The sequence below is a fragment of the Psittacula echo genome (genome assembly GCF_963264785.1).
Source record: "Psittacula echo genome assembly, chromosome: 10".
NCBI lineage: Eukaryota > Metazoa > Chordata > Aves > Psittaciformes > Psittacidae > Psittacula > Psittacula echo.
The window spans coordinates 12,330,362-12,357,121 of record NC_137741.1 but is presented as its reverse complement, the minus strand read 5'-3'; the positions used below and the strand labels follow the sequence as shown (position 1 = coordinate 12,357,121).

Below are 26,760 nucleotides of genomic sequence, written 5' to 3'. Positions count from 1 at the left end.
CGCCGCCGCCATGAGACGTCCCCTTGCGCTACCGCCATTTCCTGCGGGCGGAGCTCTCCGGGCAGGACCCAGCCGCGTCCCGCTCCGCGCCGCTAGGAGAGGCCGCCCAGAGCCGCTTCCTGCGCGGGCGGGGCGGGGGCCGGCCCTTCCGCTGCTACAATAGACACGATCTGAGGGCCGGTGGGAGTTGCCGGCGTTGCGGCTGAGGAGGGGGCTGGCTCGGGACGGCACAGGAACCGCGGCCGCGGGGCTGACTCGGGGCCCGGCTCGGGTCGGTAACGCAGCGTTCTGCCGAGCAGTAACTGACCGAGCCCGAGTCCCCGCGCACGGCACCCGTCTGTCGGCCGGGCAGCGGGTGCTCTGTCCATAGCTCGTTTCGTCTCGCAGCCCTCTCTCAAACACCACCATCATGTGCAACACGTGCTTATCTTGTCTGCCTCCTTCCGATAACAAGTGCTTGATCCTGCAGATTTAAGCGATGTGAATAATAACATCCTGATGCTGGGTCTGGTGAGCGACGCCTTTCTGGGCTCTGTTCCAGGCACAGCTCTGGCATGGCTGAATGGGAGCCACCAGCTCGAAGCAGGAATGGGGCCACAGAAAAGCTGTGAGTTAGCTCAATCCCTGGGGTCCATAGCTCCCAAAACCACCTGCATGGACACCCATCCCCCAGACTGGGCCAAAAGTAGCCTGTAGATCCCTCTACTTACAGCTATTTGCAGCCAGTTGGAGTCATGCACTTTTTCTCTCAATCTCTAAACAAAATTCCCCATGTTCCATCTAAAGTGCTGGAAAACACATGGTCAGGAGATGCCTGGGGCCACCCCAGCACCTCCTGCCCTGTCCTATGCCCATGCTGACCTGAAAGCTTCAGCTAGGATGCTGGAATATACCTATTTATTGCGCCTGTGCAGGTAGAGTCATATATTGGATATATTTCACAGCCTATGCAAGAAACTCTTCATGAAATGAACATACAAGAGCTTTGCCATTTATAATCTGAGTTTAAAAAGCTTTCTTGTAGCAAGAGTCAGTAGCAGCCCTGCTTGCCTTCACTCCTGTGGTGTGGCTTTTTCTGCCTCCTGGAAAGCACCTGGTACCTTCAGTATGGGCCCAGTCCTTGGGAGAGCTTCAGTATCCTCAGAATAAATCATTTCAGATCTTAGAGGTGAAACGATTTCACACCACCAGTCAGGCTGGCCAGCCCAACCTGAAGCCTTATTTGCACGTTTGCCCCTTTCTGCTGCAGTTTACGGTTAGGAGGGCTCAGACATTCCCTCCTTTGGACCAACTGCACTCCTGGGTTTCACCACACTCTTCATTCCTCAGGGCCTCCCAGGACAGCCAAAGGCAGGAAAAACAGCCCTGGAAGGGAGAGCTGGGGAGTGGATGGTTGCTGAGGCTTAGCACAGAGGCACTGTCACAGGTAGGGACAGGCGGCTGGGCTTCCTTCCTAAGGTTTTATTCTTGCATAAGGCAAAGAAATAGCCAGAGGTGAAGAGCAGGAGTCATTAAACACCCCTGCGGGCTCCGTGTGCTGGAGATAACAAAGCTCCGTTTGGCTGCAGAAGCAAAGCAAACTGCTCAGCAGACTCCTCTTCCAAGCAGAGTAAACACTTTGCCTCCTACCCTTGAAATGGCTTATCAAAGAGCAGTATCTTGTCAAAGCCTCTCAAATCTGGGCTAACTACTGTTCATGCTATTATTAACTGGAGGCAGTTTGGGAAGGGGAGGTAGGGGGCTTTGATTCCTCTGACATGAGAGCTTTAAAGAAGGGAAAGAAGTCATAGTATTGACTACCTGTGATGCCATGGCATACGATAAAAGCCTAGCTGTCATTTTTGCCTGCACAACCTCACTGTGACTTCAATGGCCTGACTTTGGGATAGCTCAAGCCTGATTTATGAATGACAGTTTTCCTCTGTGGGTTCCACAGATCATGACCTTTCTTTCTCTCCAACACCACACAAAAGCCATGAGAAAAAGTCACATTGTTTCCCATACGTGGAAGCACATTTTCTACAGTGATTATTTATTAAGCCCCAAATTTCTGAGCATGCCCAAAGAGATCACTTGTATTGACATACAGGAGAGAACAGTTAAGAAGTCTGACTTCCTCACAGCCTGTCAGACCTAAAGGAAAACCTTTGTTCCTGGTGAAGAACTTCCAATTCAGCATCACTGTTACAACCTGTTGTCTTTCTGTGCCTTCCTCTGTGTGTTAACCCCTGTTAGCTAGCCCTTAAAAGCTAGCTCTTAAAAGAGGTATCTAGCTCTTAAAACAGGTAAATAAGCTGAAAGGTCAAAAGACAGGCAGACCAAAATACAAATACATATACAAAGACCTGTTTAAATTAGAAATGGATATTCCTTTGTCCTTTTGCTGCACATGGAAAAGCAGCCATTGGCTTGTGGGCTGTGTGGTGCCTTCTTGGTCTCTCAGTCTTTCTGTATACTGCTAGTGTATCTTGGTGACACTGGGTCAGCTTGGGTGGGAAGCTCTGACAAGTAGGCCTGAGCGCGGGGCTCTGTGCTTACAGCACTAATATCAAATGGAAGGAAATCTAAGCTCAGGGAGCAGCTGATCAGAAGAGGTGGGAATAAGCCTGAACCTGGCTCAGCCATGGCATCGTGGCATTTCAGGTACAGACTAATTATCTGACCATGTATTTGCAACCAGTCTCAGGGCAGCTTTCCTTCAGAAAGCCAAAATGATCTAAGAGGGGGGTGGATCATGGGTGAAAAAATAACATCCAAGAGGCAGACTGTAAACTGAGCTAAGCCAATCAAAGTGAAGTTTAACCTCACCCAAATCAATGCGTTGGGAAGGGGTTTTATTTGAAAGTCCTGAGGTGGGGCTGCTGCTGGCAGATGTTTCTCTGTGGGATGCCAAGTGGGAAGAACAACCCAAAAGTCCCTTTTTTCAGACTACTTTATAGAAACACTGTTGACTCTTGTTACAACAAAATCAATACAACTACCACTTTGCTGGTACATACTGCACCAGACTTAAAACATGTCACTGGTATTTACTTAACAAAAATTGTTAGGTATGTACTCTGATGTGGTTCAAAGAACACTTGTTTATTTAAAACAGCTTATTTTAAGACAAAGCTTTTTGATTTCTTTCTTTTTTCTGTTCCTGGCATGACAGAGCAGCTAAAACTTCCTGCTTTCTGACCCTGACTTGTCAGAGATTTGTCATAACTGGGGACAGCATATTTGCACTGAGGCTGGCAGCATGAATTTTCAGGGGCTAGGCGAGGCTGCTCACTTCTAGGGTTTGGTTATATGGTGAGGAGCATTGTGCTCTCCCGATGTCCTGAAAACTGTCTATTCATGCAGTTGGAGTCTTTCTCCCTCACTGTCCCCAAAAGCAGTGCCTGATGTTATTATGCATGCCGTTCCCAGCCCAGTCTCGGTGGGGTGGCTGGGCATCTTGCCTGCTCCTTAGCACTTACATTCATGCTCTATCATTGCAGTCTGACTTACGGTAAGCAGCGTCTGAAATAGCTGTCACCACCCACTGCCAGGGACAGGCCCTGGGACTCCGTGCACACACGCTGATGGCATTCGGCACTCCTGCAGGTCTCACTGAGGTCAGGACAAAGTGGGGAGGGAGGACGCATTTCTGGCTTCTCGGGAGCTGTGACAGGATCTCTATAATGCAGCAGTGACAAACTGTAATGAAAGCACCTGCTTCCTAATTTCTCTTCCCACTTCTTTTGAAAGGCCACGGTTTGCCATGGAGTGTCACAGGTCCTTGTTTCCCTGCAACTTGTTTTACCCACCTGCAAAAGGGCTCTGTGGGTCTTCTTGTAATGCACTTAGGGATCTGCAAAATAAAAATTTCATCTTCTGTAAAGAAAAATATTACAAGCAAAGTAACATTTACTTTTTTTTTAATAATTTTTTAGGCAAGAAGGGACAGTTCTGCTGGAGGTGCAAAGCAGAATTTCTCATGCATTCCGCGCTGCAAATACAAAGGGAGTCTCATCAAACATATTCATCTTTAGGCTGAAGATAGAGCCATACCTCCTCCCAGGGGAGCAGGGAGCTGCAGGATCACCAGCCTGACGTCATTCTAGTTGGTTATAGAACATTCTGCATGCTGAACTTGGCACTCAGCACACTCAGGTTGAGCTAAGAGCTAATGTAATGAACTCTGGGGAAGGATTTACATCAAATACCACTTTGGAATATTAAAGACAGACAGGACCAACTTCCCACTTGAATAATTACATACTGTCTAAATGCCTCCTTTCTTTTGAAAACCAGCAGTCACCTTTTCACTTCTTGTCTAAAACTGCATGCCTTGTGTGCTAGTTCACTACCTCAAGAGAATCGTATGTGATTAAAAGACAAAGTAACTTCTGTTAATTACCATGGGTTGAACTAAGATTACTTTTAGCTCTAGCAATGACTCTTACCACTCGAGGGGGGGAGCAAGCAAACCAAGGAAAGATTCAGATATCAAGTGTCCACAGGTGCTTGTATTTGCTAACATAACCTCTAAGGCAGCTGTGCCTGCGAACACTCCTGAACTTTGATTTGCTTGTGGGAGTGCAATATGAAAGACCATGCATACGCAGTCATACTGTATGCAGTAGCAATGCAGCACTCATAAGCTGGTTTAGTTAACTATGTTTGTATCCTCCTTCTGCCTGTGGATACCGGTGTAAGAAGGCTTTAACTTGAATCAGAAAAAGATTTTCTTGTGGTAGAAGTAGTTGTAAGCAGCAAGAGTCAGTTGAAAGGCAGGATTTAGTCCTAACGCTATGGCTATGTGTTTGAGGGAGATCCACAACCAGTGGAAGTTAAGGGAAGAACTCCCAGCAAATTGGATCAGAAGAAAAATGGAAGATAGAGAAGCTGAGAGGGAAAAAGCGGAACATCAGATGACCAGAAGACTGTTTTCTGGCCTGAGAAAGACTTATCAGGCAAGGGTTGAAGGTCCAGGACTTCCAAGATGTTTTGAAGCCTCAAATCCTTTTTGCTTAGTGGCCCTTGGTCCTCTGGCCTTTTCTAACTCAGTTGTCTTGCTTGTTAAAGAGGATGCTAACACATTGCTTCACAAGATTTGCAAAGCTGTGTTCACTGAGGTTTGTGTGGGAAGTGTGGAAGAGATTCTTAAAGATGTTAAACAGGGGGAAAAAAAGGAAAGCTTGAGACACTTTGCCCTAGTAACATTCAAAGCAAGCACAGAGAGAAAACATTCAGTGGAGTTGCAATACAGATGTCCTTTGCCCACAGAGCCATAGATTCAGCAGAAGAAAAAATAGCTGAAGCACCTGGACATCCCCTTGTTCTGAATCAGAAGCACAGGCTGCACAGGGACATACATGGCAGTAATTTAAAAGCTCATTTTCTGCGTCCAAACATGATGTCAGGATGAAATACAATCCATTCTGCTGTCATTTAACGAGCACCCCTGGGACCACTGTACCTGGGAGGCATGATGTCACACATCAACAGAGAGATTATTTGTTTTGAAGCTTGTGAATAGCTCTGAGGCTTTATTTCAAAGTGCTCCATGCAGAGTCATGACTCAAACCCTTCTGGTCTCACAAAAGGGCACAACTGACTACAGTTTCCCTATGCTGTTTCTGAGCATCTTGTAAGGGATTAGTAGATATTTATTATCCCTTCTTCTGTGTAAGGAATGGCTTTGTGATTGCTTCAATTCCTTCATGTTCATGACACATTTTCTTGAGTGTCATATCAATGATGGCTCTACTGAGACAAGCAGAGGCAGCCACAGCAAAAAGCACTGCAATGAAAACCAAGGCATTCATTCCATTTCAAGTGATTTTTAATTTGCATATAGCCACAGGGAAAATCATAGTATGAAAGCCATCTTCAGACCCGTGACAAGGTAGCTGTGCACAACAGATGGTTTCTCCTTGTGTAAGAATAAGCAATTATTACTCAGAATTTTATACCTATCCCTTGAAGAGACCAAGATATTAATCCAGGGCAATTTGCTGAGGAGCCAACTTCTTTTTTTACCAGAGTATAATAGTTCAGATTTGCCTGGAAGCAACTAAAGTGATACGGAGGTTTAGCAGCAGTATTACCTGACTGAAAATATGCAGCATGGAAAATAGAGTCAGTCATTCTGAATGGGTCATTTAATGCTGCATTGCTGAATTTTCAGTTCTAAACCCCAAAGCTTTAAGATTAAAACCCCGGAGCTGCATAAAGGACCTCTCCCTAATCATGTCTACACTGGAATTTACTCTTGTATTAGTATTAGAACAAGAACAAATGAAAAGCATTACACTGTGTAAGACTGTCAGGCTGTCTGAAATTTGGAATAGCTTCAATTATACTCTTTCAGTTTATTCCATCATTCTCCCTTGCATGGTGAAGCAGTAAAGCTGTAGTTTCTGTCCTAAGACACTGAGTGTACATTTCAAAAAGCATGGGAAGAGATACTAAACTGTAGAGGGTTCAGAGCACAGAGCATGTGATGTTACTGTGTAATGTTGGAGAAGAAATGAAAGGGATCTGGAATATCTGAAGAATTTGCAATGGGACTGAAAAACATCTGGATCCTGGAGCGATGAATATCACATTAGAGCTATTACTCTTCCACAGCAAGGCCCTTCCTGCTGCATGGGCAGCAGCGTGGAATCATTCCCACTGAACCTGCTCAGCCACCACTGAACTGCACACACCTTTTAAGAGATGTAGCTTGTAGAGAGAAGATCAGTGGGATGAGATCTTAGGTGAGGATCAGCCATGGTAGTTCCAGACTTTAATTACAATCTGGCTCTGGCAACAGCGAAATTTAGATGGACGGCAGAATGAATGGAGCTGCATTCAGTAGCTGCAAATCCATGTTTTATGTTAAGTGAAATTATTGTACACCAATGTGGACATAAATCTGGCTGATACAGAGGGTTCATGAGCACAACTCTACACTCCAAGTGATAGCATTAACGATGCATTGTGAATTTCAGGGAATTAATCACACTGATAACATCTTTTCAATGATGATGCATCAGGCATTTTATTACCATGCATTAATATAACCCAAAATATTAACTATGCTTATGAGGGAAGTATTTTTTCTGGCCAGCTCTCTTTAGTATCTTTATGAATGATTTGGACAAGAGGATTGAGTGCACCCTCAGTAAGTGGGCGCACCAAGTTGGGTGGGAGTGTTGATCCACTTGAGGGTAGGAATGCTCCACAGAGGGATCCGGAAAGCCTGGATTGATAAGGTGAGGCCAGTTTTAAGGCTCAATCCTGCACCTGTGCCACAATAACCCCATGCAATGCTACAGGCTTGGGAAGAGTGGCTGGAAAGCTGCTCGGCGGAAAAGGTCCTGGGGGTGTTTGTCAACAACCATCTGAATGAGCTGTCAGTGTGCCCAGGCAGCCAAGGCCAACAGCATCCTGGCTTGTATCAGACATAGTGTGGCCAGCAGGACCAGGTAAGTGACTTAGCACTGGTAAGGCTGCATCTCAAATACTGTGTTCAGTTCTGGGCCCCTCACTACAAAAGAGACATTGAGGTGCTGGAGCATGTTCAGAGAAGGGCAACAAAGCTGATGAAGGGCCTGGAGCACAAGTCTGGTGAGAAACAGCTGAGGGAACTGGGGTTGTTTAGCCTGGAGGCTCAGGGGGGACCTTATCTCTCTCTAAGCTACCTGAAAGGAAGTTGTAGTGAGGTGTGTGTTTGTCTTTTCCAAGTAACAAGTGATAGGAGAAGAGGAAATTGTCTCAAGTTGTTCCAGGGAAGTTTAGATTGGATATTAGGAAGAATTTCTTCACCAAGAGGGTTGTCAAGCATTGGAACAGGCTGCCCAGGGAAGTGGTAAAGTAACCATCCCTGGAGGTATTTAAAGGATGTGTAGATGTGGCACCTGGGCACATGGTTTAATGGTAGACTTGACAATGCTAGGTGAACAGAATGATCTTAAAGATCTTTTCCAAGCTAAACAATTCTGTGATTCTATGTTTTTTACCTCCTTCCTGCAGACGTCTTCTGGGCCCATATGCTGTTACTTTCCCTCTCCCACCCTCACTGCAGCAGGTAAGTGGAGGAGATACTGATGGTGTGATGTAGCTTCCTTCTAATGCAGCCAGCGTAGCTTTTCTTTGAACTAGGCACAGGAACCTGCATGCAATAGAAGACATTAACACCAGGTGGGAAATTAAAGCTGACTACAGTAGGTGCATGTATAGGAAAAGACAACATAATATTGCCACGAAAACAATTTATCTGGAAAACAACTCTCTCTCCTTGCATGTTCCCTTTGAAAACAGAGCATCCTTTTTTTCAGCCTTCAATGAAAATATGTCTCGTCCTTCAGTATCAATTGTAGAACCCCTGGAAGATTGACAAGGACCCCATGCCCTCATGTCCTACTATGTCCATGAGACAGTGGCAGGGTCTGAGCACTCCTAGGCAGGATCTGAGTCCCACTGGCTTAGGCAATATACATTCCTCAATGAACTAAAGGAAATTAAGGGAATTCCTGCCCCAGCAGCATATAACCCAAATTTTATTTGGGAAGGGACTGCACACAAGCAGGGTAAGGGAGAAAGGCGTAACACACACATGAACAGTAGTGAGCTACAAATAATGGTGGCCCATGAGTCTCATCAGCTTGGCGATGAAGCAGAAACACAGAAAGAGGTAACACCTGGAGAGGTTACCTGTTCTTTTTCTTACCTGCTTTAAGGCTCCTACTGCTGCAGTCTCTGAACTGCTCCATCATCCACCTCTCCCCTGCTTGTGCTTCTTCAGGAATGGTTCAAAATGTCTCTGAAGTCAATTGCCTCTGCACTGACAGCAGCCAGCCATTCTTCCAGTGCTTTTCTGACTACAGGTTGGCAGGATACTCTTCTAGTCCTTCAGTGGAATACAGCATGGCACTGCTTTTAGCTGTGGAGAGACTTGTCCAATGGCACACAAGGGTTTGATGGGCTTGCCAAGGGCAGGCCACAAACAGGGGCTTGCCAATCATATACCACCTTTCATCACCCTTATGCCAGTCCAAACCCCTCAAATATTCCTGTCCCAGACAGCAAGTATCTTATTTTTTAAAGAATTCCATATATGTTAGTCTGCAAACTGCAAAGTAAAAATACATTTCAAATGAAATGGCTTTGACGCTTCTTAAAATATACATTTTATTATTTTCTGGTGTTTGCTATGAAGGTTTCATTCAAATTGTGAAGGTACGCAGCCTTACAAACTTCTTGAGTTAAAGGGTTTTGTTGGTGGTTTTACGTTCTGTTTCTTTTATGGCAGAGGAAAATACATAGGCTAGAAATTGTTGAAATTCATTAGATGTTTAGTATTAACTCTTCATATATGCTGTGGAATGCTTTGTAGAAATACTATATAAAATAAGGCAGATTTTGACAGGGAATTCAGTCATAAAATTTCACAGGCGAAAACAGGAAGTTCCAACATATTATTATTTTTGTAGTCAAGGGAAGAGCAGGTTGTTTTCACTGGTTTGTGGGAGAACTACTGCAGTTCTGGTGCTCAGACAGCATACAGTTCTTGTTTATTCTACAATTCTCAAGTGAGACCTTTTCAATAAAACTTACTTTAATTAACATAAATCAGACAATATTTAAACATACACATCTACCCTTACAGTGCAATAAAAAGGTATCATTGTATAGTATTTTGTATTTGCATTATGAAAATAAAAGGTCTGTACATCAATTAAATGTATATTAATGAGTATGAATCATGTAAATTTATAATGCATCTAAAGTTGGCTTTGGCTTTTAAGTATTTATAAATTCATAGAAAATATTGAACATCTAACAAAATAAATAAAACATAACATTTGAATCATAGATGCTAACGATCAACCTCAAAAATTCTTGTGTTATTTTTACATTTGCTACTAAATTTCTTAAAGAGAACTCACTTTCAGTAGTGCTCAGAAGTGAATGATTGCACCTTCTGTGATGTGAAAAAATACAGTACATCTATTTTCGTAGATCAAAAATTCTTTCATAGACAATTGCATTTTAAATGTCTGATTGTTCTACGTAACTGTCTTAAGTGCTTATAAAAAGCATGTAGCTTTCTCATAAAAGCTGTGAGTCTCTATTAACAGACAGTCTTCTAGTGAATGTTCTTTTAATGCGGATTCTTCAAGGTCTTCCAGCTTCACATACTGGTATGAAGATATCGCAAAAATATGTTCACTAATAAACCCTCTTCAGTACAAGTACTGCAGCAATCCAGTGTAATTCCACTTGGTGGGCTTATTTCATTGGAGTCCGCACACGTAGTCTGTGGCAGTCAACTGCTGACCTCATGTTCTCTTGAATTTGAAAGTTCCCCAAGCGCATGGGCCAGCCTTACTGTAATACTGAAGAGACCAAAACAAATCTGAAATCACATGAATAAAAGTGAGCTTGAATAAATATGAATCTGGTTAGCAAATTACACACCATGGTCTAATTGCTATTCTGGTGGTGGTCGAAGGACCCGCAGATTCCTTGCATCTAGTCCTTTCCAGTATTTAATGTTATTATTCAGATGCTCCATCAAATTTGGCAGATCTGCAAATGCTAGGGAAGAAAGGGCAGAGTGCATTTAGTTTGCAGAATTGAAACAGTCACATGATTCTGTCTGCTTAAGTATCACTTGAAATGTCTGGGCAACTGTGTTAAGTAGGAAAGCTTAAATCTGTCACACCAATACTTGAAATGGTTTTGGCTGTATAGCTCTCATCACTCATGTATCACTCAGGCCAGTGAGAACAGTTCTATAAGTCTACTTAATACTGGTATTGCAAGTCCCAGCAAAGGGACCCAGTTTTCCAGGAGGGGCATAGCTAATTATGCTTGTAATTATTCTACTTCTTCAAATCTCAGTCACATGTCATGATCTGGCATTCAGGAGAGTCACGTTTCTGACCACTTTTAACCACAGAGGCAGCACTTGGAAGGAAACAGCTGCTCCCCCGAGCAGTTTCCAGACTGCAGAAATTTGTCTTGAAGAATAACTGATATTAACATGGACAAAATGACTGTGCCCAAAGTGCTATCAGGGAGAAAATGTTCTGTTCTTCTTTTACAGAGAAGCAAGTTTAAAATTAAGAAAGTTAAACATTGCCTGAATCTAATACATTAAGAGAAACCACGAGGCTGGCTTGTCGCAGTATCAAAATACTTTTAAGCAATAATGAAATTATTAAGCTTACTTGAATTGCAGAAATCTTCCCTTTCCCCCCCTTTCTTTAACAGCCATAAGAAAGCAGTTTTATATCCCAGTAGTTTCAAAGGTTTACACAATAGTTATTGTCTGGAAATATAGCAGAGTTTTGCTTACCATCCCAGGCATCAAACATATCAATAATGAAGTAATCAATGAATGATAATTGGGATTTGGGGATGCTGCAGGTATTTCTGTCAAAAACTGGCATCACAACAGGTAAACCTTGTCTCCTTTCTTCATCAGTCTGCAAAAAACACGCTTGTGATTATTCATCTAAGACACATTCTGTTAACGGGCTTCTTTTAGTAGCAGATTGTTTGGCACTGACTAGAGTGTCCAACTGATAAATAAACAGAGGAACCTGAATAAATCTGAAAAGGCAGCAATTTAATCTTAAGCACCTAATTGTCTAGATTTCAGTGAAACAGTAGACTACTGCTGCCTTCCAGTGTTTCACACAAAGCCATGTATTTACCTCTGCATCTACACACAAAGCTGACCCTAAGTAACTTCACGTTACTGATTAAGTTATGACTGCTTTCTAGCTAAAAGATGCTCGACTGTTTTCAATGTCTGATGGAAATTAAATGACAATCTGTACAACTCAGAAATGGCAAAATATCTCTTTATCCTCCTTTCCCCACTTTGATGTACCAAGTCTCAACTCATATTTATTCGATCTACCATCTGTAATAATGACTCTGCCCTCTACTTTTCCTCATCTTCCTAAAACCTTTCTTCAGCAGTGATCTAAAGTCCTACAGCATTTCTTAGGGTCAGTGCTGTTCCCATGCTAACACGAGGGCCTGATGATTCTTTCCCATGCTGACACTAGGACCTGATGATCCTATTCTTAAGGCATAGCCAGCACGTGGGTACACGAGGCACCCTTCCTCTTCCTCTTCTTCTTGTGATGGCAATAGGTTTACAGGCAAAACTCAAAAAGCCCAGCTCCAAAGTGAACAACTTGAAAGTTTACATTTTTCAGAAACTGCGCTGTAGAAGTTGCCAACTTTCATCTGTTTGAGGCATCTACTCTTGTATCAGCATGAGTAACATCCCATCATTTAAAATAAAAATGTGGTTATTTTTCACATTAGGTAATGCAGCCTGGGATGTTCTGGGACACTGGCAGTATATGCACCTTTCTCTTTTACTCTTTTAAAGAGAATTTAAATGGAATTAAAGCCTGGAATTTGAGCAGCCCATTTCAGCTGCCTTACCTGTGCAAAGTACTCTTCAGAGATGCGTCCAGCCCACTCTATGCACTGTTCTATGGGTCTGCATGGATTGGAAATGTCAGCACACTTTATCAACATGCGCTTGATAAGGATACGGTTTTCTGGAGACCTGAGAACAGTTTTGATTGACTCTCCATCACCATTATTCTGTAACATTTAAGAATTAAAAACAATCCATTAGCAAGGGCTCTGTGCACTTACTCAAAAGCTTTGTGCCTTGGGAATGCTTTTAGCTGATCCTACACGGATCAGTCCTGATACTGGCTACCGTATTTGATGTCCAACCAAATTTATAGGGGGATTATGAATGTTAACCACAGTTGTGAACTAGCACTGAACTCCAGTTTCTGGATTCTGTCACTATCTTTGTGACAGATCTTTTGGGCACCTTTGGGCAAGTCATCTAATCCCTCTATGCCTTATCTGCATCCTTAAAAGTGTGGAGAGGATCCATTCATCACTATACACAGTGATGAGCACTGTGTAGGCAGAAAAATGTAATTCTCTGCTGAAATACAAGGATTAATGGACTTGCACAGTAAGAGTAGAATAGGTGGTTTAAAAAAAAAGGAGTGACCCGCACTGCGTGGTCATCCTCTGCATGCAAACCTCATCAGTGTGAGCATCAATCATTGTGACAGCACTGCTACTATTAAGAGAGTCAGATCCCACATTGCCTCCCAGGCATGCCCCTCACTCCCTTCCACGGGACCCATGTTAGCCCATCAATCTCTGACCTGATGGGGAATTTTGCTTTCTGAGAGTTTATCAGTATTAAAGTTATATATATATATGTGTATATATATATATATACATTAGAAACATGCTTCTGAACAAGCTCATCTTTCCTCTGAAAGTCTAAGGAGGTTTTCAGCCCCCACACAGCTTATATTTGGTTCCCAGACTGCACATACAAGCACGTCAACATACTCTATATTTGGAGCCAATATACAGCTAATATGATGATCCAGATTAGAAGCTATTTCTGTGGAGCTCTGATGAAGTAAATTTCCAAAGGACAGAGATTCAGGATTAAAATATCCTTTTAAATTACCTATAAGTACAGCATTATTGCTTGACTCTTTAGAGATGGGTAGATACAGAAATTTACAACACCATCTACATGGAACAGAAACTCTTTGAAGCAAGGAACATACTTGACTTCTCTGGCACCTAACAAAGTCTTGGTCTACAGTCAGAGCAGTGAAGAAGTTAACAGTAACGACAACGATGATAATGACAATGTGCCACCAGTTCCTGCAGTATTTTGTAAGAAGAGGTGGACACAAAGCAGCAGAAACTTTCTGACCTTTTATTAGGACATATTTTTCAGAAGAAAGTTCTTGGGGGAAGAAAGTTCTTTCTAAAGGCAGAAACTGACAATAATGAAAAAATTATTATTTGGTAGTAAACTGGCTCAGAAACACCAGCTCTATAGTTCTTACCGAAATGAAACTTCCAAACCAATTATTTTCCCTCAGTTTTAGATATGTGGAAGGCAAAATATGGAGGAAACAAACTGAGGTGCACACACCTCCAAATACATGGCAAAATTATGCAAGAGAAAGCCAAAATAAAGTGATGGAAGCTCCAGGAACACAAGCATGGAAATTAAGCACATAAAATTATTAGAGATCATTCAGTCAGGAATAGCAGAGAATATCCTAGTAGGTAAACCACCAAGAATCAAGAAAGGATGTTTGCTTCTGTGATCTGTTCAAACCAGGAGCACAGTTCTACTTGCTAGATGCAGATGTCTTGGGAATAAAATGTGCTAACTGTGCTTAGTCCCAGCATCCTGCTCAGAGTGCAGAGGTGTCTCTGCATGGCAGATTTTGGCTTCCTCTGATAGGTTTAGATGACATCATGAAAGGAAATGGGAGGATAAAGGATGCTGGAGCTGGAAAGGATTTTTTTCAGTTTATGAAACAAAAGAAGAAAGGAAACAAACAAAGCAGCTTCTCAGCATGGCTCTTGGAACAAATATGTATAAAAATAATAAATAAAAAAAATAAGTGGAACTGTCCCATTTGGAACACACGATTGGCAGCTCAGTCTGCAAACACAAACTGAGTCACCTCCATGACTGGAAACCAGGCCAAGAAACACACAGTGCCGCTGCAACCAGATATACAACTAGACTGGATCTGCCAGCGTTATTCTGTTAGTAAGAAGCGCACCAAATGATCTGGTTTACCCACTCACATATTACACGCCTTTTAACAGGAACCTCCTGAACTAAGGAACTCCCAACCAAAAGAAGGGAAATATTTTCCTTCTTGTGGACAAAGGTACTCTTCTCCAGTTAAGCTCCAGTCTGCTTCTATGGATGAAGGAACAAGACCTGTTCCTCTCCCACTTCAGATAATAAAAGGACTGCCCTCCCCCATTATACACAACAGTCGTAAATGTGGCTTTCTAAAAACCATGGTAAGAAAACACAGAAAACCATGACAGCTCCTACAGGACGTTGCCACCCATACACTTTTATAACCATTTCTGAAAACCTTCTCCTTGCAAAAAAACATTCCAACAAAATTATACACTGCTCTTACTGGCAACAAAACTGCTGGTTGAAGCTGTTACTGAAACCGGTGTCGTTTTTTCAGAATGAGTTCTTAGCAGGCAATTTCATTTTGTCCATGGGGTTCCAGATGGCTATCGATTATGTCTATGTGATCTGTAATGCCACCATCATATATTTTAAAGATTAAAAAAGAAAACAGACAGGAAACCCGTGAGTGCTGTCAGGCAGCGCTGGAGGCTGAGGGCCCTTATTTCCACAGAATGCACCATATGGCAGTCAATCACCTGCCCTTATGCTGCACCACTAGCGGTTCCTGTTGTGACTGAGGGTGTAATTCAGTTTCTGTTCTGAGCCAGATCTTGCCTTCTTTGCAGAAATGGCCAACAACAATGCCAAGTCTTGCCGCTAGCACTCTCTCTATGGGAGTGACTGTGTTCATCAAAATGGCATTTTTAACAGGAAAACAGACAGCCCAAGGTTCTGGTCCCAAGCATGACATCATAACATTGCAATATTAATAGGATCCAAGTGAGACCCACTCACCCTCAGTGGTGTGACAATTGTATTAAGCAGAAGGGCATTCAAACCCAGAGGTGAAAGACACATTTCTAGTTCCTCTTCCTCCACATTTCTGGTGAACTTTCCCAGAATACCACATGGGCATTTCCTACTGCCAAGGGTCCCCAGTCCCTGCCTCATCATTTTAAGGAGGATTTGCAGTGTTGCTTACCCCATTTTCTTCTAGCGCTGCCAAGGGTTTATTAATGCTGTTGACAAACTTGTTGACATGCTCAAAGTGCTTTGTCATTTCTGTTGCTAAGACCATGTCAATAATGACTTGGCGAAGGGTTCGATACTCATTCCTGTTTAAAGAAGGAAACAATTAAGAATGCTGGCTGGTTCACAAAGGGCTGCTTGCTAAAACAAGTCTAACAAAAATGCTACAGACCATTTCCGTTGAAGAGAGGTGCTGGGGGAGGAAAGAACAGTAATAAGGGCTTGGGCAGCTGCGTCTGTGTTGGATGAAGTACCCTTTCATGTGCAGAGACATACGTGCTAAAGGCATGACTGGATCTCTAGGAGAAACAGTGCTAGAGCTGAGCAGAGGCACCAGCTACTTAGGAGGCTGCCAGGACACGCCACACCAACGTGTTCCCAAGGCTTTTAGCACAGACACTTGGGCAGTGGCTCATGTTCCAGCCAAGTTTTCAGCAGTACTTTTTTACTGTATCTTGAGAGGGCCAAGGCAATGGCCACATCCTCACCCTAGATGCCTTTCTAGGGCTGGAAGAAGAACAACAGGTCCTTCACTATCCTTCCCATTGAAACAAGGCATTCACTTTTTGACTGATGCTCTGTGACTCTTTCTATCCTCATTCTACACAGCAAACATTTACCCACCCAGCCGTAGCTTGTCCTCTATGTCCAATGATACAAAATGATCCTTCTAGACTTACATTAGTATTCACACTAAGTTCCTCAGATAGGGTCTGCCTTTTTATCCACAAGGGGAACTGAAACCATGGGATTACTCCTAAATCTGTGCAGGACAGGAAGAAGCAATTCCACTTGTTTAGAAGCAAACTTCCACAAAGGCTATGGACAGTTATCCACAAGGCACTGCCCCCCTCTAGGATGCTTGATTGCATTATTTTATGTTACACAGAAGAAAATAAGAGATGTCAGTGGGCAGACAAGGACCCTGGGTTTTAAGCTTACCTCTCCATGTTTTTAAATATATTGCATTTGCCGTCCCTGGTGGTGAGCTGGAAAGCCAGGGCAGCATGATGGCTCTCCAGCACTGCCGTGTCATTGTAGAGAATTGCTAGCTCACTGCCAGCATTGCACAGGAAAGAATTTGTTCTTCCTGGGTGATCCACATCATGGACTGTGGCAGCAATGAGTGCAGCAACCTCATCAATCGGATCCAGAGTTTGCTGAAAATAGAAGGATGCTTAGTTTTCCTGGCAGACTTATGGGAAACCCTACTCTGTCCATAAGATTAAGCCAAGTTGCTGAGGAATAAAAGCCAGGACTCTGCAGGAAGGGTCAGATGTTCTAGACAGAGCAATGGAAAATTCATTATAAGCTTCACTGAACACTGCATAACTTTTTTGTCCATTTTGTGCCTCTTGAATTTTGCCTTAGCCCCACCTTCGACAAAGCACATCAAATTAAGCAAATACAAAGTAATAAATTAGGGTGGTTTTTTTCTAACAACACAGAAACCAATTTCACTTGGAGTTAGGGTATTTGGCTCAGAAAAAAGACCAATACTGCTAAAAATTACTTTATTTCCACCAGACCCCTTCATTTCTTTTGGAAACTTAATGCATCCTAATCACATTCCATTTACATGCTAGCTAGGTTTACAATGTGTAAGGAATGTTTCCCATATATTCTGTTCTATAACAGTGTCCTGGGGCTACAGCTAATATGAATTCTCTGAAGAATACTTGATGGTTTACATCCATGGAAAAATTACATGACTCTGTTCTATACTTTCTGTATCAAGTTCTGATTCTGCTAGCATGCCGTGCTCCATGCTTTATGTCTATTTACACTGGCCATGGCTTTATGTCTAACTATTTCTACTTTACAATGAAATACAAAACCATTTGACTTTCAAGGTTTTGTACTTCAGTTTTAATACTGTATTAGTAGCATAAAGGAGATAAAGAACCAAGCATCTCAGAAAAATATTGTAGTACATTTGGAAACTAGCCTTTATGCTGTGTTTACACTGGCTTTTTGTGAAGGATCACAGATACGAAAGAATTCTGTCAAAAAGATCTAATAAAGTAAGAGACACAAAAGCAGACATGTTCCCAGTTGAATCTGGGAGCAGGGCAGATAATTTCTGTTCCAATTAGGTTGAATTTAAGGTCCAAATTTTCTACCGGCTTTGACAGTTCCATTCAGAATGGTTAGACTTGGTAGGTGAAAAAACAATCCCTTCCCTACTTTATACCTCTTGAAATTCATGCAGTGACTTGACTTGATGCAGCTAGGATATTATTCATTAAGGACTGTCAAGAGTATCTTGTAGAGAATAAGAAAAGACAAAGAATTATTTCCACTCCAGGCTCATAGTTAGCATTGTCTGAAATATCATCTGCCTTCTGTTAGATTCTTCCTTCTTTCTTTCAGCTGCTGCTCATGGGATTTTATTTTTGTGGTATGAAGTTAGGAAAGAGAGATTTTTAGATCAGGCTCTCCTCAGACGTACACACTAACCAGTGCTCAGTCTGGCTGAGAAAGACCTGTGCAGATGGAAAACGGCCAGAAACTGGAGAATACTTGACCTGTAGGACCACAGCAGTGTATCTGACACTTACTCCCTGAGTCTGACATAGCAAACTTCCTGGGAAATTTACAGCACCTTCACCCCCCACTTCAGGTCACGGATTCTAACTTTGTCATCTTAACTCCTGTGGCACAGAAGTGGAAACGGTTCTGAGAATACTACTTCAATTTGGGAGCCAGAAGATTTTCCCAGGCAAGAATCCAGTTCAATCACTGAAAAAGAATCTCAGTGTTTGAGTGGCAGAATCTGGCCTGCTGTGTTTAGGTTGAGTTGCACTCTGGACAACACAAAAGCAGCTGGGCTCTAACTCTGAAAAGATACAGAGAGAATTTTGAGCTTTGATTCTCTTCTGCTGCAACATTTTTTTCTCTTCCTCTATCTACAGAGGAATGGAAATAACATTCTGGAAAAGGAGGCGGCAGTCATGCTTCTGTGGCATTGAAATGAGTCCAGATCTTGTCTGTTTTTCATAGATATTCTTGGGAAGACCAGCTAAACCTTTGGCAAATCAGGTGCTGAAAACATCACTTGGCATATAGTATTTTTAAGTCAGACTCTGGAGAGCATATTAATGAGCTGCAGCTCCAGGTTAAGGGACTTACTACAGATTTAATGAGCTGTCAGAAGCTTTTTTATAGCCGCAAATGTCTCAGCCAGATGCCCGTCACTAGCACAATCCTTATGCAGGCCAATTCAGAGTAGGAATTTCTATCCAAAAAATCAGAAATATGTACTGCCACTACACTGCATACACATGCAAGCACTGTTGTAATTCCCCTTCTCCAGTCTGCCCTCTGGCCATGTGAGAGCAAAGGTTGCCCTGATTTATTCAGGTTCTCGGTGGCTGTAATATGCCAGCGGGTGTTATGGTACAAGAGACTTCAACAACTAATCTTTTTCAATACTCTCCTCCAATGTAGTCTCTTTAAGCCTCAGGGCATCTAGCCCAGTGGGTGATATAGCTTTAGAAGCACTAAAACTATTTTATGGCCTATATTGCCCTGGGAGTCTTCTGCAAAATGACTATCACAAGGCTTAAAAGATGGTGATTTATTACATTAAATCTGTATTTGGCATGTACCGTCACAAAAATAATTGTGTCATTAGCTCACCTATCTGGGAAAATTTAACTATATGAAGAAGTTTTGTTTTAAAAGCTGGTTTTCTTACTTTCCCATCAAGAACAGCTGAATTCCTGTAATATTAGTATCCACCCTTTCATATGTACTGTAAGAGAGATCCTAGAACTCATGTAAAATAGCTCAGTTCTTTGACCTCAGAGTTACCAAACTTGTTGGTATTCGGCAGACATTTGGCTCTTGGCATCTTTTTTTGAGAGATCTTCCTTTGATCGCACCTTACTTACCACCTACACTATTTGTTATAAATAAGGACTCACCTTTACTTTTTCTTTAGACAAGAAATAAGCAGTGGCATGTAGTACATCTGCTGAATGAGTAGAATTATGGTAGGAGTTGGAGGAATGGTAGCTAGCTTCAATAACTTGTAACCATGACCTCAGAGTTGATTCTGAACAGTTTAGGAATTCACAGATTCCAAAGCGAGCAAATATTTTGAGACCTAGATAAACCAAAGGCCTGTGGAGAAAAAAACCAGAAAGTTTTAAAATAAATGAGCTAAGACAATAGTACATAGCATAAATAGTACGAATTCTTAATCGATGACATGTCAGATTGGGTATAAGGACTTGTTACAGAATTACAGTCTAAACCTGTAGAAATGTTCTGCCTACCCATCATATGCACACTCAGAACCATGCCAGTTCCTGACACTTCTAGGAATATAAAAAGGTCCCATATTGCTGCTGTACTACATGAAGCACTATTCTGGGGTTTGGGGAGTCTATGCTAGGTACATGTAGACTGAAGTAAAAATGAGATGGATTAGCAAGTACTAAACTCTGTGTATGAGAGGAGGAAGGTGATTACCTTGCTGCTGCCACAGATTCCTAAACTGGCTTGTTTAACAGTTAGATTAAGTCTATCTATACAATATAATGCCATAATCATTATTCTTTCTGTGCTGCAGATCTATTCCATTTCTTTTATGCCCACCTTTGCTGGTTTCTATTGCTCACTGGCTTTGCATGCAATAGAGGTTGAAAGATGGGAGTGTTCTGGAAGCAAATGCCAGGCTGGAGTATGCCATTTCTAGAAGAGTGTAAGGGCCAGATGAACCTTCAGGCTAGCCATGTCTGACAACTATCTCCAAAAATAGCCAATATCACCGTATTCCAGTACTCTTGCTTCTCCCAGGCCAAACTGCACAATTTAAACCCAGATGACTGGCAGGTGAATGAAGATCAGAACAGCAGTACAGAATATTTCTAATCTGAAAGCTGTGAAAGTGCAATACGTTTAATAGAGCAAATAAATTTAAAAAAAATCAAGTTTCAGTCCATTAGACTTCATTTTAAACCCGGTTAACGTCACTGTTTTCTTGTCCACTGCATTTTTTGCTTAAGAAGAACAGGTATAGTGGTAATTATTTTCAAATGTGTATTTTCAAAAATAGATCTTAAATCCTTATTTTGTTATGCCACGTTCCTGCTTGATTCCAGATGCATCAAGCACTCTGATTTTTTGCTGCACCTGACAGGTGAGGTGAGGTCATTTAGAGTTGGGTGTACAACTTCTGGCAAAAGTACTCAACAATACTGTGTCATATACTAGAATCACAATATACTAAAGTTAAATCCTTCTTAATCCCCTCCCTTTGTCTCACAGCACTGTGAGACAAAGGTCTCTCTGGGTTTCTGTGTAAGTGAACTGTAATGCACTAAAGCTTAGATTTAATGAATTATCTTGACTTTACTACCTACGTCTGCTTGGACTTGAAGACAATACTAACAACATATTCATCTTGTGATTCATTGGAGATCACTTTAATCCTCTTAATAATGAATTGCCTTTATTTAAACATAGCAAGAAGCAATCATCATTATAATACCTTTAATAAAAGGACAGGCAACAAAGTAGTTCTTTTGTCCCTCTGTGGTCTCTCCAAATCAGTAAGAACAGAGAAGCCTATCTGGTGATATCATGCATGTTGGCTGGGACAACTAGTTTGTAAGTTACTGCAATGTGCATATTAGGTGTTTAAAATCACACAAACTGATTACATTTTGACCTTCTTTTTTTTTTTTAAATTACTGTATCTGTAGCACTTCATTAGAAATAGAATAGAAATAGCAAAGGAAAAATACAAAGAAAACAAAAACCAAAACCTGAAGTAACTGGATGCAAATTTCTTCACCTACAATAAAATCACTTTGAAGAAGAATAAAAAAACCCATGGTCTGAAAATGAAGTGCATGCATGTTAACTAACTGCCTGATATCTTTGTTAGACGTTGGTTTTTAATAGCTTTCAAAGCTCTTACAGATCTGGGATTTTGAAGAGGGTTTAAGATAGTCAATTCAGTGCAGGATCTAGCCTTCAAATTAGTGTCTCATAGACACTGTAAGCTAAGACAAAGCACAGTAAATGAAACTAGACCCAAAGGAGAACTGTTGAGCAGCACCAGAAAATAAAGCCAAGATTTAAACAGAAAGATTAATTTACAGACTTAGTGGGAACATTTGTTACTAATGAAGTACAGTCTATCAAAACTGCTGATTTGCTTTTAAAAACTTCTGTAATGGAAATTGGTGTGCCCTACTTTTTATGAGTAAATATTCTTCAGTTAATCTTATATGTAATATGTAGCCTGCCAAAATTTTAGAATAAAGACCTTCCTCTAATCCCAGAGAAAGGCAATGGGAATTCTGCTGTATTTGAACTGCTTAGGAATAAAAATTACCCAATTACATGGAAAGAAAATAAAACATGATTTGTATCAACTGATCAAATTAAGACCAGCATGTTGACTCTGTATGCAGTTGGCCATAATTTGAATTTGAATCTCCACAAGACCACAATTTGATTTGTAGAACTTTTCTATTACTGAGAACAGAAAAGGAAGACTTTTAAAATTATATTGCTTTGTTATTATACCATATCAGAGATATATAATCTTCACTTCCATCCACTGGGAATCTGCAGGAAATTGTGTATGATGAAACAGAAGATATTTAATAGGTTCATACACAACAAGAAATGACAATGAGAAAATCTAAAACATTTGACTTTGAAATTAAAAATAATTCCACTTTAAAATCACAAGTAGAGAAATTAAAGAGCTGATTACAGGATGACATTTAAGTCAGCTTTCAGCAACTTCAACTTATGAGCTCTTGAGTTTACTGACCTTTTATGAGTGGCAGCCTCAAGTTCAAATATATCAAAATCCCACTGTTCTTCATTTTCCATTGCCTCTGTTATCCGTGGGGGTATGTCATTGAGGGAGATTGGAGAGCTCAAACTGCCAGCAACCTGATGAGTTTCTGTTGAGGAGTATATTTGCAAATCACCATTAATAACCTTTTTATTCAATGTAGATGTTTCTTTTCTGTAATACTGTCTGGCAACTCTTGTTTCTGTAAAGCTCAGTAATCCTACAGAACAATGCTTTTAAATAAAAATAAAACCAAACAATGCTTATAAAAAAGAACATCTGATCACATTTCTCCTATTTCTTATATTTCTTAACATTTTACTATCTCAGTAACAACCTAGTTAAAACTTACGTTTCGCTGACAACATGTATTCATTCCCTGATAATCTTCGTAAACCGTCCTGTTAAATAAAAGCTGAGAGTTAAATGGAGGCTATTGTACAAAAGGTCTACAAGATGATGATACCAAATAAGTAGCACAATGACTTTAAAGAAATCTGACTGTAACCTGTCACAGTCATCAAAGCTGCCTCTCCCTTATTTGTGTGTACTGTTAAGATTTGCCTGGTCTACAGGCTTATAATGGATGAGAAACTGCAAGATACAACATGAAACTGCAGGATATAATATGAACTCGGACAGTTAAAAATCTCAGGTGCAGATGGGAGTCTGGAATTACAGCCTCACATCCACCTCTGTCTGGACAACACACACAGGTTCTGGATGTGTACCACAAACCATGGTATGTCCACATACTTTCCATCAACAAGCAAAGGTGGATGGGGGGAGGCAATGAGTGGAGACATGCTTCTGCTCTTCTCCCCCTGGTATTGTCAGATCAGGTCACCTCAGCAGCATAAGAATCTCATTCTTTGCTTCTGGGATTGCAGAGCAACAAACTACTCTGAGGCTTCCCTTCTATCAAAGAAGAACGCATGCTTGCTTGTTCTCCAGTTCAGTGCCTCCTCGGCTCAATTCTGGCATGATGCCTAGATGTGCAAACCGAGACAAAACATTAAAACTAACAGAATGATACATTTAATATTTCCTTTTAACCTCATACTTCTAAATGCTGTGATCCAAATCCTGTTTGCTCTTCTGAGGTATAGAGCTGTTAGTTACTGCACATTAATGCCCATGACATAAAAACATACTTATTAAAAAAAAAAAAATCCTTCTGAATGCACCCTACTAAAAATGTGTATGCACACACAGTAAAGCAGAAGTAAATGCGGATGCTGTACCTGAACATGGAATATCTGCCCTTAAAAGAATTGTTATATCTCATTCTTATTTTCACATTTGTAAGTAAATGAGTCTGGAGTTTTGTCATTTAAAAAGGAGTACTACTCCTATAACTGGCATGGTGACTCTTCAATGGCACTGCTATGACACAAATATTTAGGACACCATTTACGATGTTGCCTGTCATTTAGAATAAAATATTAGGTTTTTAAGACTTGAAATAGCAGGGCTTTCTGTATCTGGCAAATCCATCTTTGAACTCCAAATGCCCTTCCCATCATGAATTCTGCTTGAGAATTCAAATCCAGTAACCTGTTACTTGTTCTACTCAGACGTAACTTCTGAATGTTAAATGGAATAATATGATTCTGTTTTCAACAGACCCTTTGCTGGAAAAATGTTTCACCCAGATCGTTTTAAACTCATACTATACCATATAGCCTCATACTCTGAAATGGATTTTCTCAGCTTTTCTATTGCTCCATAAAATAGTATTTGTTTTATTTTTAGTAAGGATTTTGTATTCTGCAATATTGTTACCTACATGTTCTGGGACCATGGACTGAATACAGCCAGAATACAAATGTATGTAAGAACCAACGATCCATAAAAAGAATAAATATCTTGACTATTAAGTAAATTCACCTCTATATGAACCATTCAGGTCTTCTGGAATTCTTAAAGTCTCTTATATGTTTCTCTTGATCAGACATTTGCTGTGGTATTTTAAAGGCAAAAATATATGTAAACTGTGTCAAGATTCTGATAGATATTGCAAAGACACCTTGATAATTACAGCATGAAATGATAACAGCCCAGAGAAATTTCTGAAAAGCTCATCTCATGAGCCTTTTTGCATCTAACACTGTCAGGTTTTTTCCTGAGATAGCCTTTTATACACAACCTACAGACTAATGGGAACACATATCTTTAAGGCACAGGTAACATTCATCCAAGTTCATCTAGTTATTAGGAGGGCCAGACTCCAGGCTCTGAAGGTTTGGGTTCAAGCCTTGCTTTGCTACATGTCCTTTGTTCAACTTTGGTACAATGCTTCTTCTTCCCATGCCCCCCCATTCCTCTTTTCACAATGTAACAACATAATACATGCTTCCTTCAGTCTTTTGCTTGCCTTATTTATTAAAATAATGAGTTCTGTGGAGCATGATTGTGTTTTAATACATGAACATTCATGTTGCTAGCTCAGAGCACTTTGATCTTTCTTTGAGTCTGTATGGGTACAAATATAATCCAAGAAATAGCCACAAAAATATGTATTTTGTATTCTTTTGAAAACACATTCTTCCTGTACACTGAAAACCTCCTAAAACCTGCCATTCTAACCCTAATAAATAAAGTGTCTAGCTATCTTTCTTTCTTTCTCATCTATTCCTTTCTAAAATGAATCATATTGGAAAAATAATTGGCTTTCCCTTCCATTGCTAGCAAAACTAATGCTTCAAAGGGACTTCTCAATTTTTTTCCTGTTTTCGGAGCTACAATTTTTGTTTTGTGGGGAGAAATCCAAAAAAAGAGGTGTGCAGTTTTTCCTGAAAATTTGCATTGTAGAGGTAAAGCACATGCCAGATAATAAAGATTGACCAACTGGGAAAATCAGGCAGTGAAACATTAATCAATAGCCATCTGTGGCAGTATGTACTTACTGTCATTAACCCTCCAACAAGGTCACTTGTATGTGGATCCTCATCTTTTGTCCCCAGTTGTGGAGAGTACAATTCAGTGGTTCTTAAAATCTCCAAAGCCCGGTCTAAAGCTTCTGCAACTGGCATGGGACTGCTTTCTTGTGCAGCATTGATGATGTTTATTACCTAGTTTAGCATTAAACATGTTTTGAATTTAGAAGTTATTTAAGAAAAAACATAGACACTCATCAATTACTATGGAAAACTCATAGCAAATAAACAAGATCTACAATCCACATGTGGGAGAACCAAAACCAAAGGGATGTTAATTAGGCACTGATGTTTGCTACTGACTCTGGGAACAAGATTGTGACCTTAAAAACAGTCTTATTAATAACTTCCCCATTCAAGGCACAGCCTCAAGGTGTCTCTGAATAGATTTAATAAAACCTCCCATCGGCCTCTCTCAATTTATTAGTGAGCTGATTTTTCCAAATCCTTGAATGGTTTCAGAAGGCAGTTTACAATGCCTAAGTAAGAAGGAGGAACTCTTGCCCCTCCTTCACATAAGCAAGAGTCCTTAGAAAAGGGTCATGCAATGGCTGACCACATAGAGGGCACTCTGCTAACCCAGCCTGGAAAAACTTCATTCAGAGCATTTGGCTTTTTGGCACTCCACCAGTGGGCAGGTGGAACAGAGAAAGAAGCTGCACCAGAGGCCAGTGCTGCCTTGTTCCTCAGTCTGGATGGGAACCTTGTGCCCAATACCCCAGTACAGCATAACTGACAACAGCTAGTGCCAGTGCACATTACCTTGGTGATGGGTGCTTCAATAGTCATGGAATGTACCCTGGCCATAGAAGAGCGCCGCCTTTGTGAGCTGCCTGCGTGGAAAACAAAGCAGAATTTGTATCCTGATTTCAGCGAAAAGGCATGACAGGAGGATTCAGCCAAGAAATCTGTATTCATTTTCTGAACTGCTTACCCTGCTGTGCCCTTCAGAGGCAATCTACTGCAGAATGCATATACTTATTTGTTATGCTGGGGACACACAAGATGCTTGCTGAACCACTGATATTCCTGATCAGATATAACTAATAACTGTAACAGCTTGGCAAAAGTACAGCTTTTTGGTTTGTTTTGTTTTAACTAAATAAAACATTCATTTAAAAACTCAGTAAAAGACTACAGGTGTGTGTGTATAACAGGTAGTTAAATTCTGCTCCCTGATGAAACATGACAGGTCAGAATGAGTCAGCTTCCAAGCTGAGGTAAATAAGTGAAGCTCCTTTGAA

The 26,760-nt window shown here is 41.1% G+C and overlaps 1 protein-coding gene across 1 annotated transcript in view; it reads right to left on the bottom strand.

Moving 5' to 3' along the window:
* Window positions 1-10,258: 10,258 nt before the first annotated feature.
* Window positions 10,259-26,760, bottom strand: part of PDE8A (phosphodiesterase 8A) — a gene marked incomplete at its 5' end in the record, with an annotated part of 120,139 nt that continues 103,637 nt past the window's right edge. Inside the window, 11 exons of the mRNA XM_080626786.1 lie at window positions 10,259-10,355; window positions 10,438-10,557; window positions 11,321-11,450; window positions 12,430-12,594; window positions 15,705-15,837; window positions 16,694-16,911; window positions 19,681-19,879; window positions 22,551-22,686; window positions 22,930-22,978; window positions 25,487-25,651; window positions 26,279-26,349. Of these exons, the coding sequence (XP_080482912.1) occupies window positions 10,451-10,557; window positions 11,321-11,450; window positions 12,430-12,594; window positions 15,705-15,837; window positions 16,694-16,911; window positions 19,681-19,879; window positions 22,551-22,686; window positions 22,930-22,978; window positions 25,487-25,651; window positions 26,279-26,349 (1,373 nt within the window). The 3' untranslated portion in view covers window positions 10,259-10,355; window positions 10,438-10,450. The remainder of the gene's footprint in view (window positions 10,356-10,437; window positions 10,558-11,320; window positions 11,451-12,429; window positions 12,595-15,704; window positions 15,838-16,693; window positions 16,912-19,680; window positions 19,880-22,550; window positions 22,687-22,929; window positions 22,979-25,486; window positions 25,652-26,278; window positions 26,350-26,760) is intronic.